The sequence below is a fragment of the Lagenorhynchus albirostris genome, chromosome 5, assembly GCF_949774975.1.
Source record: "Lagenorhynchus albirostris chromosome 5, mLagAlb1.1, whole genome shotgun sequence".
NCBI lineage: Eukaryota > Metazoa > Chordata > Mammalia > Artiodactyla > Delphinidae > Lagenorhynchus > Lagenorhynchus albirostris.
The window spans coordinates 24,230,266-24,242,378 of NC_083099.1; the positions used below are offsets into that span (position 1 = coordinate 24,230,266).

Sequence of the window (12,113 nt, forward strand, 5' to 3'; positions counted from 1 at the left end):
TGTTAAACATTTCTTGTATTTTCTCAATCCATGCCTCCATTCTGGTTCTGAGCTTCTGGATCATCTTTACTATCATTACTCTGAATTCTTTTTCAGCTAAATTGCCTGTTTCCTCTTCATTTATTTGGTCTTGTAGGTTTTTACCTTGCTCTTACGTCTGTGACATATGTTTTTGCCATCTCTCTCTTTTTTTTTTTTTTTTTAATGAGCGGGATTGTGTTCCTGTCTTACTGGTTGTTTGGCCTGAGGCTTCCAACACTGGAGTTTGTAGGCTGTTGGGTAGAGCTGGGTCTTGGTGCTGAGATGAGGAACTCGTGAGACCTCACTCCAATGAATATTCGCTGGGGTCTGAGGTTCTCTGTTAGTCCAGTGGTTCCGTCACAGAACTCCCACCACAGAAGCTTCAGCCTGACCCCTGGCTCGTGAACCAAGATCCCACAAGCCAAATGGGGTGGCAAAAAAAAAGAGAGAGAGAACAATAACAAAGTAAAAGATAAAATTAGACTAGGAAGCTAACAGATATGTTAGAAAGAATATAAAAATAAAAATATGGATGAATCAACAACTGGAAGGTACAACAGTACAATTGTAAAAAGGAGGCGGAGGGAAAAGAGGGAAAGAAAAGGCAGGGATGGAGGCCTTGGCTGTGGAGGGCGGGGCCTAAGCAAGGACAAGGTTTGGGCAGTGGGTGGGGCCTGTGCTCAGGACCCACAGGGCCGGAAAAGGCCCTCATGGCTGTGTGGGGTGGGGGGTGGGGCTTAGGCTCAAAGGAACAGGAGGGACCCAGGCATACCCCCCACCCCTGGTCTCAGAGGCCAGGGCCTCACCTGGGAGCCCAGCAGGCTCCCTGAGCCTGATTGGGAAGGGCAAACTCCCTCTGCTCCCCTCCCACTCCTCCTGGAGGGCCCCTCCCGCCTGCCTCGCCTGATCTCCCCAGCCTCCCTCCTGTGCCCCCACAGCCTGGAGGGGGCTTTGGAGAGCAGGGTCCAGCCTGGGAGCTCAGCAGGCTCCCTGTGCCCACATGGGTGGGGCAAACAGCCTCTGCTCCTCTCCCACTACTCCCAGAGGGCCCTTCCCGCCTGCCTATCCTGCTCTCCCCAGCCTCCCTCCTATGCCTCTAGGACCCACGTGGCCTGAAGGAGGCATTGGTGGGGGGGCTACCGGCCTGGGAGCTCAGCAGGCTCCCTGGGCCAGAGTGGGCCGGGTGATCGCCCTCTGCTCCTTTCCTGCTCCTCTTGGAGGGCCCCTCCTGCCTGCCTTTCCTGATCTCCCTGGCCTCAGGGGCACCCATCCTGTCAGGCCTCCACTTCTCCTCCCCCCTGAGTTCCCCCACCTTGGGCATCAGGGTCCCCCACCAGCGGCCGGCAGGCACCCTAGTTGTGGGGCGATGCTAACTTGGCATCTTCCCACACTGCCATCTTGACTCCTATTCTCACATTTTTATTAGGTAGAACAGGTAATATTATTTCCATCTTACAGATTGAAGGAAGCTGGTGCTTAAGTGTGAGGTCACAGAATTAACAAGTAGCAAATAGAGGAGAAAACTCTTCTTCCAGCATTTTTAGATAGTCAAAAATTTAAACACCAAAGCCAGTTTCCAAAAACAAAGACTTTGTATGAATGTTACCTTAATTTTTATAAGTAGCCACAAAACCCAAAGTATTGACATAGATCAATACTTTATACCTGTTTTTCCTTTACTGTTAATCTTTATTGACCATTATATACAATTCTTCTTAGGATAAAAAGGCATTTGAATAGGATAGCATTTACATAAAGTTCAAAACTGACAAGTATAATCTTTAGTGTTAGAAATAAGGTTACATTGGGGAGGGGTAGTAACTGGAAGACAATACAAGCGTTCCCTATTTTTAATTTCTTTTTTCAAGGTCTTTTATGTTGTGCTTAGTAGGTTCTGTTTCTTGAACTGAGTGTGGATATACATACATATGCTCATACTATAAAAATTCATCAGATTTTATACTTATAAGTTTGCATTTTTCTATATGTCTTATATATCAACAAAAAAATTTTACTTTAAAAAATGTAAGAATTTATTCATTCTTGCTTGCATCTAAAGAAATTCACAAATCTTAAAATTACTCATTTCTTTTGGCTTTTTAACATTCAGGCATGTCCATATATTGAAAAATAATTTAAAATTTTAATATTTTAAAAATATTTTCAAATTCTTCTTTCCTCAGCAAAGAAAGAATAATAAGAAGGTTCGAGTGACAGTGAAGCCCCATTTGCTATACAGAGTAAGTTTCCTGTCAGAGAATTCAAAGTTGCTGTTTTTGCTTTGAAAGTATAGAAGGAACAAAATGTTTTCAATACATTAGTAGAAAAACTTCTTAAAATTAGAGTTAATAATAATAATTAAATCTTTCTTCTCTTCAGCCTTTAGAACAGCAACATGGAGTCATTCCTGATCGGGATGCAGAGTTTCGTCTCTTTGACCGAGTTGTAAATGTGAGAGAGAACTTTTCCGTTCCAGTTGGCCTTCGGGGCACCATCATAGGAATTAAAGGGGGTAATAATTCAATATTTGACGTGTCTCCAACTGTGTTTATATTGTAGAGTGAAACACAAACTTGTGTGTCTTATACGTAAGCAGTAAGCAACTATAAATCAGGAAAAACACTAAATCCTTTTATGTTTTAGTTAAGTTTTTTCCAGCTTTAGGTTTTCAGAGAAAATTCTTCTTCTCTATCTTGTGTAATCATCTGGGAAGTGATTAAAACGTGGGGAAGTTGAGGAACGGCTGCTGAAAATTTGGTAGCTTATGTGTAGCACATTAAAGTTATCTAAAACCTTAGAATACATACTTGTGTTTTCATGAAACTAAGAGAAACATTTCATCGGGCTTCATCTAACCTTGTTCAGGGCTTTACCTTGTCATTGTAATCTCTTGATATCTGTGGAGAAATAAACAAACATGATGCATCATGTGGTTAAAAGATTTGCATATTTATTTGAATTTTATGAATACAACTAGATATTGTATGTAAAACAGACCTATCAATCTGTTGTATAACAATGTGCATATAGTTAACACTACAATACTATACATTTAAAAATGGTTACAATGATAAATTTTATATTATATGTTTTTTACAAAAAAAGAAAAAAAAAGAAAGAAAAATGAGAGTATGGAAAGAAAAGGGAAGAATTAGCTAAGCATCTAAAAACGCCTCAAAGAGATGCCTGGAGTGCGTAGCTTTGCAGCATAGATTCCAAAAAAAGTCAACCCAACATGAAGCAGCAAATCAGGTACCTAGAGGTCAGAGCGCTGGCAGCACTGTCCCTCCATATCCCAGGCACTCAGCCTTGGTCTCACTGCCAGAAAGAAGGAAGAGCAGACAGGCCATGAGCCTAAGAGAGCTGCTTATTTATTGCCAACAGTGTGCCCGGCACTTTTACATTTTACATTTAACCCTCCCAACCACCTGAGAGGGAGATATTATTTCCTCGCCTAAGAGTTTAAGTGACTTGCCCAAATTTACACAAATAAGTGGCAGAGCTGGGATTTGAACTCTGTGCCCTGTTTCTTTTCTAACTTTGAGCAGTGGTTCTCCACATTTGCACATCTTCTTGGGATCTGCCTCTAAAAAGAGAATTTTCTTCCCTGATTTTTCTTTGAATTTTTTTGGGTACATTTCTGGTGCTGAAAATGGAGGTGGGAAGGTTAAATAGGTTAAGCCCAGGCTAAGTATGGTAAGGGTCAGATGGGTGCAATGAAGCAACCCTCCTGCTGCTATCTGTTCAGCCTCAGGCATTGGCAGTTCAAATGTTGAGCTTATTGGATTGTACTCTAATTAGATTGTCCTGAAAAAGCCTTAGAACTCTGATAACATAGAAGTTTCCTTTCTTCTGACAACCCCTATCAGTAGTAGTGACCACTTGTAATTTTGTCTTGACAAAAATTTTAAAGCTACATCTACTCTGAGTGGAAAAAGCTCTGTCATTGATTAACCATATCTGCCATGGACATGGAATATAAAGGGAAATATTTGTCTTACTGCCTTCAGCTGATACCTCATCTCCGTTGTCATCTCCACTAAAGGGGGTGAACAATCCTCTTATCAATAATCTTTTGAGTAAGTGGCTTCTCCCTCAGACGGGAAACAGGAACTTAGAAAGTGGACCTTAAGCCTTCAGAGGAGAAACTCCTGCCTCCCATTGAGCCCCACTTTCTTGGGTTTAGATTTTAGGTAAAAGTGTCAGGTGAAAGGTACAGCTAGATGGGGGAGAATGAGTAAGCTCTGCAGGCCTGGTTTCATTTGGGCAATGAGGGACCAAGAACGAGGGACCAAGAATGAGGGAAACATCCCCCAACCCCTGACATAGTATCAGGTATGGTATTAGCGTTCTCCCGAGAAACAGAACCAATAGCATGGAAAGGGATGGGGAGAGAGATGGGGAGAGAGAGAGAGAGAGAGAGTCAATTCTGAAGTTATGTGATAGACTCTATTATTAATTTGGGCTTAGAATTCAAATATTATTATAGTTAATTATTTCACTTTATCTTGGCATTTTAGTAAATTTAAACTTTCCAGTTATATCCCATCATCCTCTCTGCCAAAATTTATTCTTTTCTGTTCCTCCTTAAGTTTATTGCACCACAGTCTTTCTCACGTGTCTCATGTCTCAGTCATGCCATCCATTATCTACCAAGTCATCTCAGCCAGAACTTTGGAGTAGTCTTTGACATCTCTGTTCTTTTTGTCTACACAGGTCACAGACTCCTGCCAGTTCTATCTAGTAGTATATCCATTCTCTCCATTCTGTTCCTTTCATTACTGCCATGTCTTCAAATCTTCACTTCCTTTGTCTGATTGTAAGACCTTCTAAACCGCAAATTCCAAAGTTATCTCTTATTAACTCTCTTTTTATGAATAATTTCCAACATACACCAAAACAGAGAGAAAAATATAATTAATTCTCACAGCATCTAATTTAAAATAGTATTATTTTACTCTGTGAGCTTATTTTCTTTTCATTCACTCTCTGTATTGTTAGTTGTAGTGCTTCTTATCCCCCAAAAACTTACATGCTGATTTTTCTTTTATCGTATGATTTTTCAGTCTCTCTCTTTTTTAAACAGCTAATAGAGAAGCTGATGTACTATTTGAAGTGTTATTTGATGAAGAATTTCCTGGAGGTTTAACAATAAGGTTTGTATTTCCAGATGATAATTATACTTTGTAAGTATGCCCATGTGGCCAATAACTACATTACTTGTTTATTTGTCCACAATTTCAGTTCCTAGTATGTACAAGACATCATACTTGCTACCAGGAGTGTAACAGTGAATAAGACAGACATGGTTTCTACCCTCATGGAGCTTTCATTTTAGTAGGGGGGATACATTGAGTTGGCCAAAAAGTTCGCTCGGGTTTTTGGTAAGATGGTACCAAAAACCCAAACGAACTTTTTGGCCAACCCAATAATTAACTTACTACAATATTAATTTTTTAATTAAAATGTGACAGGTGCTGGGAAGAAGTATTTCAGGTGTCTATAAGAGTATGATCTGTCCTGAGAGTTCTAGAAAGGCTTTCTTTAAGCAGTGACGTTTAAAATGGGACATGAAGAATAGGTAACTGGAGGAAGAGTGACAAGTGGTCAGGAAGAAAGAATAGCATATGCAACAGAGGACATTTTCACTCATTTAAAAACTAAAAGAATGCAGGTGTGTCAACTTCAGCAACTGTGTAAGATTAGAGTAAGGGAGAAGAGCAAGGACCACACTACGCAGGAACTGGTAAGCCACTTTCAGGACATGCTAAGGATCTTGGTATCATGGTCTTTATCATTAAAGCAATGTGAAGCCATCAAAATCAGAAATGTGACATGATCAGATTTGCATTTTTTTTATGGTTAAATAACTTGAGGAATAGAAATGTTCTTTGAATTGAGTGACATTTTAAGTCTTTGTCATTTGTTTTAGTGGAGTTGTGGGTGCTCAAGCTAGATTGGGTTGGTTTGAGGAGTGAATGGCAGGTGTAACAAGGGAGGCAAGAAACTGAGCTGACCCTTGAGAAGTTTGACCATGAAGGGGAGAAAAGATAACTGGGGGTGAGGAGGTTTAAAGGAAGAGGATTGGATTGTTTGTTTTTAATTTAACATGGCGGAGACTTGTTCAAATCTATTTTGGGGAGCATTAATAGAAAGAAAGTTTAAAATTATAGGAAAAAGATCATGTTAGAATGAGAGGTGCCATGGAATATTAGAAAGTGTGGGCTCTTTCACTTAACCTTTGTGTTACCTTAGGTAGGTTAGTTAAAAGCATTCTGACCCTCAATTTCCTCATCTGTAATGAAGATGTGCACTTCACTAGGTGATTGTGAGGGTTAAATGAAATCCTTTCCAGTTTTCCTTTCTCCCTTCTAAACACCAACTGGAAAACTGAACTGAAGTTAGCTTAGTTTCTTTTTCTCCTCTGTTTTGATTAGTGGTAATTAAAATAAAAAATTAATTACTCTTATTTAGCCTATTTGCATAAAATCACAATCTTCAGTCCTTACAAGTAGTGATCACATTCAGAATACTATTATTGTTTTGCAACTTGAATGTGCCTATTACCCAAAGACTTTACTGTCTGCACTCTTTTTTTTTTTTTTTTTTTTGTGGTACGCGGGCCTCTCACTGCTGCGGCCTCTCCCGTTGCGGAGCACAGGCTCCGGACGCACAGGCTCAGCGGCCATGGCTCACGGGCCCAGCCGCTCCGCAGCATGTGGGATCCTCCCGGACCGGGGCACGAACCCACGTGACCTGCATCGGCAGGTGGACTCTCAACCACTGCGCCACCAGGGAAGCCCTACTGTCTGCACTCTTAAATGCAGCAGCAGGGTCTGGATCCCATATCTGATTTTATTTTTCATGAAAATGTTTGATTACCAATAACTTTAGGCAAAATAACTTTGAAATATATTTTTAGGATGATTAACTTTTTTCTCAGGGTTTTTTTTTTCCTCTCCTAGGTAGAGACACCGGATTTCTTGACTGACTGAGAGCTGTGTAAAAGATTACATGCCTGCAATATATTCATTTCTATAATGCAGAATCTTAAACTATAGTTCTCACAAAAATATTTTCTAGAAATCTTACAAAGATTTCTCATGAAGGAATTCTACTTCCCCATGATCTCAGAATATAAGAAAATTACTTTCTAAAGAGGTGATAGAGTTGAAAACTTTTGACCAGAGAAGGCTTATTTTAATATCTAAACACTTTTATCAAGGCCAGGAAGGAAGGAAATCGCAAATACTTGTCTCTTAGCCTTCCCAGTTCTGGAACATTAAGATGGGAAGATGAGGATAAAAAGAACTGGACTCAACAATTGATCAGGAGACAAAAGTGATCAAAGCTAACATTTGCCCTGTTGCATAGGTAGAGCCACACTAGCTCCACACGGGGTAGCTTCATAACCTTTTAAAGAAGTTTGACATTTAATTCATGAATTTTTGGTTAACTCAGCTATTATGTTGCAAGCCTTCTGAGGACAAACTAACACACACACACCTCTACACATACAACTATACCTCTAGAACATTTTCAGAAACTTTTCAGAAATCTTATAAATTGAGATCTTTCTATGATTTCAAGTTCCTCTACTGAATTTAAAAGTAATATTTCTTAATTAGGATTACGGACTGTCCACCCCAAAATTATTTGATTCTTTTAGCTCCCTTTAGTATTAATTTCCTCTGACCCTGATAAAACTTTTTACCTTTAGGTGCTCACCTGGTAGAGGTTATCGACTGCCAACATGTGCCTTGGTGAACCTTTCTCATGGGAGTCGCTCTGAAACAGGAAATCAGAAGTTGACAGCCATTGTGAAACCACAGCCAGCTGTGAATCACTATAGCTCAAGTTCATCAATTTCATCTGGGCATTTGGGAGGTCTGAACCATTCCCCTCAATCACTTTTTGTTCCTACTCAAGTAAGACTTTTATTTAAATAATGATCTTGAAAATATCTGTTTTCTCTTTGTATATTTACTTGGTAGACTAACACTTATTTTGTCTTATATCACCCAAATGTCCTATATTATCTCCTACAAAATGACATTAATTTGAAAGGTAAGGGAGAGGACTATATCATGTTTATCAAAGGCAATTTTCAAATTCCCACCATATAACTCATGGGTGATTTCCTTTATTTCATCTTCCTGAGGGCAAAACTTGAATTGTTTTGTGTGAGATACTTAACTTTATTTAATTCCATGGCCCCAAATTTTAACCAAACTTTTTGTTTTGTTTGTTTTGTTTTGTTTTTAAACATCTTTATTGGAGTATAATTGCTTTACATTGTTGTGTTAGTTGCTGCTGTATAACAAAGTGAATCAGCTATACGTATACATATATCCCCATATCCCCTCCCTCGTGAGCCTCCCTCCCACCCTCCCTATCCCACCCCTCTAGGTGGTCACAGAGCACTGAGCTGATCTCCCTGTGCTATGCAGCTGCTTCCCACTAGCTATCTGTTTTACATTTAACCAAACTTTTTAATCCAAATAGCACATGTTTATTATAGACTAATTAGAAAACAGATAAGTAGATGATAACAAAGGAAACAAGCAAAAATCCTCTCAAATCTCATAGGTAACCACTGTCAAATTTTGTTGCATATTTTTCTAGATTTTTAATTTGCATGAAATCAGTTCTCCATAAGTAATAGCTGATTTTTTTAATCAGATTATTTTTGTGTAAGATAAAAAATTTTTTTTTAATTTTATTTATCTTTGGCTGCATTGGGTCTTCGTTGCTGCACGCAGGCTTTCTCTAGTTGTAGCGAGCGGGGGCTACTTTGTTGTGGTGCACAGCCTTCTCATTGCAGTGGCTTTTCTTGTTGCGGAGCACAGGCTCTAGGTGCACAGGCTTCAGTAGTTACAGCACGTGGGCCCTAGAACATGCGGGCTTCAGTAGTTGCGGCGTGTGGGCTCAATAGTTGTGGTGCATGGGCTCTAGAACACAGGCTCAGTAGTTGTGGTGCACGGGTTTGGTTGCTCCACGGCATGTGGGATCTTCCTGGACCAGTGATCGAACCTGTGTCCCCTGCATTGGAGGTGGATTCTTAACCAATGAGCCGCTAGGGAAGTCCCAAAAATTTTTTAAATAAATATTATTAAATGTTAGCTTGAATAAGATAATATGCCAGTACACTGGAAGACCAAAAAAAAATCTTTTGGTGGGATATTGATTCAGTATAATCTTTTATAGCATTTGTTATGCTTTAAATATTTTTTAATAACCAATTACGTCTGTAGAAGAACATTTTCACTCCAGCAGTATAGTTTTATGGTTACTATACAGAGCTCCAGAAAAAAAGAACTAAGATAACAGATAATGAAATTTAAATATCCTGTCTACTGCTAAATAACTTTAATAAATAAATTATTTGATTTTTAGTCTGAATCTTTATTTTTTCATGTTTCAGTTTTCCTTAAGTTTTTTGTACTTTCCCAGGTACCTGCTAAAGATGATGATGAATTTTGCAACATTTGGCAATCCTTACAGGGATCTGGAAAGGTTCAGCACTTTCAGCCACCTCTACAAGAGAAGGTTAGTATACCTTGCTTGATGGACATTTAATTTTTTTTAATTTATTTTATATTTCTATTTTAGGTATGCAGTGATTAGTTTCCCTCCTGAAATCTCATAAAATAGAAATAACACTTTGATCTTGAATTTTCATAGTTCTCTTAGGCTACATGTGTTTTTGGACTAATGAGTAAGAATGTAGACAATTTTTCTTTTTAATAAAGGCTTTAATGGCACTCATTAACTTATTCACTTCCACTTGAATATATAGCTTTATGCTGGCAGTTGGTTTTCTTAGATGTGAATGAGCAAATTCACATTCCTTGATAGAGTTTAAGAAAAGGAAAGAAATTCTGCTGAAAGAGTAGACTCAGGCACCAAAAAAAAGGAAAAAGAAAAGGAATGAATTCCTACTACATTTTTTGCTAATTACTAACCTAACTTCTCAGCTTAGGTCAAAAAGGAATGTCCTCTCAGGTTTGTAAACCAGTAGCCTGCACCATGAGGGCCTAATTTATTCTAATGTCCCCCCGTGATGGTGGCATCATCAGTGCTAGGGAGGGGAAAATAGCAAAGGGAATGTTCGTAAAGTAAACATGAAACGTGAGAGTGACAACAACACTGTAAGTCAACTGTACTTCAGTTTTTAAATAAATAATAATAAAGTGGGAAAAATAATCTAAACAAAGTAAAAAAAAAAGTGAGAGTTACAACACACAGGTCACTTCTGCCAATATGCTCTTTTAAGTTTTCCTTAAATCATTCATAAATCTTTCTACATAAATGTAATCCATAACCAGATTTTTTAACCCTCTTTTCCTCTCTTATTTATTTAATATGGCTAATTCCTCAAGAGTGCTTTTTTATCATTCATTCAACATGTATTTATTAAGTGCCTACCATGTGCCAGGCATTGTTCTATGCACTGAGAATATAGCTGCAAACAAAACAAAAATCCTGGCTCTCATACAGTTAGTACTGTAGGGAGGAAAGGACAATAAATAAGACCAAAAAAAATGGTATATTAGATGATAATATAAGTTTGAGAAAAATTGCAGGGAAGCAGGATAGGGAATTTTGGGGAGGGGGAAGACAAGGTTTTTCAGGGTTTTTGTTTTTGTTTTCTTGTTGTTGGTTTTTTGGGGGGGGTTGTTTGTTTGTTTTTTACTTTGTTGATTTGTTTTCTGGTTTGGGTTTTTTTTTTTAATTTTGGTTGTGCTGGGTCTTGGTTGCAGCAGGCAGGCTCCTTAGTTGCAGCTCATCAGCTCCTTAGTTGCAGCAGGTGGACTCCTTAGTTGCAGCTCATCAGCTCCTTAGTTGCGACACATGGGCTTCTGAGTTGCAGCAGGCAGTTTCCTTAGTTGCAGCTCACAGGCTCCTTAGTTGCGATTTACTGGCTTCCTAGTTGCAGCACATGGACTCCTTAGTTGTGGCATGTGAACTCTAAGTTGCAGCATGCATGTGAGATCTAGTTCCCTGACCAGGGATCGAACCCGGGCCCCCTGCCTTGGGAGTGTGGAGTCTTAACCACTGCACCACCAGGGAAATGCCCCGCAGTTTTAAGTGGAATGTTCAGGTAACATTTGAGCAAAGATTTGAACGAAGTGGATATACAGATATCTGAGGGGAGAGTATTCAAGACAAAGTCAAAGGCCCTGTTGGGGGTGGTGACCCCCGGCATACACAAGGATGAGGAGACCATTTGGCTGAATCAGTAGGGTGAGTTGTAGGAAATGTAATTAGAGAGGTAAGAGATTGATACTATGTAGGACCTCCTGGACCATTATAAGGACATTGGCTTTTTACTCAGTGAGATAGGGAATCAGCAGAGGGTTTTGCACAGCAGAGTGACATGATTTGACTTATATTTTAATAGGATCACTCTGCCTGCTATCTTGAGAATAGAATGTAGAGGAACCAAGGTGGAAACAGAGACTAGTTCAGAGACTACTGAAATCATCAAGATAGAGTTGATATTGACTTGGACCAGGGTAGTAGGACCCTGTGAAAAGTGGTCAAATTCTAAACATATTTGGAAGGGATTTCCAGCTGATGATGAATTGGATATGCGGGTAAAAGAGAAAGAATGTATTAAAGGACGTGACTCTTAAGGTCTGGATAGAGGGGCTATTAACTGAGGTGGGAAAGACTGCAGATCTGGTAGGTTTGTTGGGGAAGATCAGGAGTTCAATTTTGGTAAGTTTGAGATGTATACTAAACATTTAAGAAGAGTTATTGGAGTTAGATACTTGAGTGGAGATGTAGAGTTGGACATTGAGTCTGAAGGTCATCAATGTTGTCCAGGCTGGGGAGAGAAATTTGGGAATCATTATATACATATATATGTAAATACACCCACACATATACATATATGTGTGTATATGTGTATGTGTGTGTGTGTGCATATACGTGTATATATCTATTTATCTATATCCAAGAAAGTGGATAGATAGAAAAAAAGTTCAACAACTTAGCCTTAGAGCATTCCATCCTTCAAGAGGCAGTGAGACTAGGTGGAACTAACAAAGAAGACTGAGAAGGAATGGCTGGTGACGGGAAGAAAA

The 12,113-nt window shown here is 39.2% G+C and overlaps 1 protein-coding gene across 5 annotated transcripts in view; it reads left to right on the top strand.

The window, feature by feature from the left end:
• Positions 1-12,113, top strand: part of XRN1 (5'-3' exoribonuclease 1) — a 100,873-nt gene that overhangs the window by 66,005 nt on the left and 22,755 nt on the right. For all 5 annotated transcript variants that reach the window (XM_060149695.1, XM_060149697.1, XM_060149696.1 and 2 more), the window contains 5 exons: positions 2,205-2,261; positions 2,401-2,533; positions 5,108-5,177; positions 7,742-7,949; positions 9,475-9,570. In XM_060149695.1, coding sequence (XP_060005678.1) covers positions 2,205-2,261; positions 2,401-2,533; positions 5,108-5,177; positions 7,742-7,949; positions 9,475-9,570 — 564 coding nt within the window. The remainder of the gene's footprint in view (positions 1-2,204; positions 2,262-2,400; positions 2,534-5,107; positions 5,178-7,741; positions 7,950-9,474; positions 9,571-12,113) is intronic.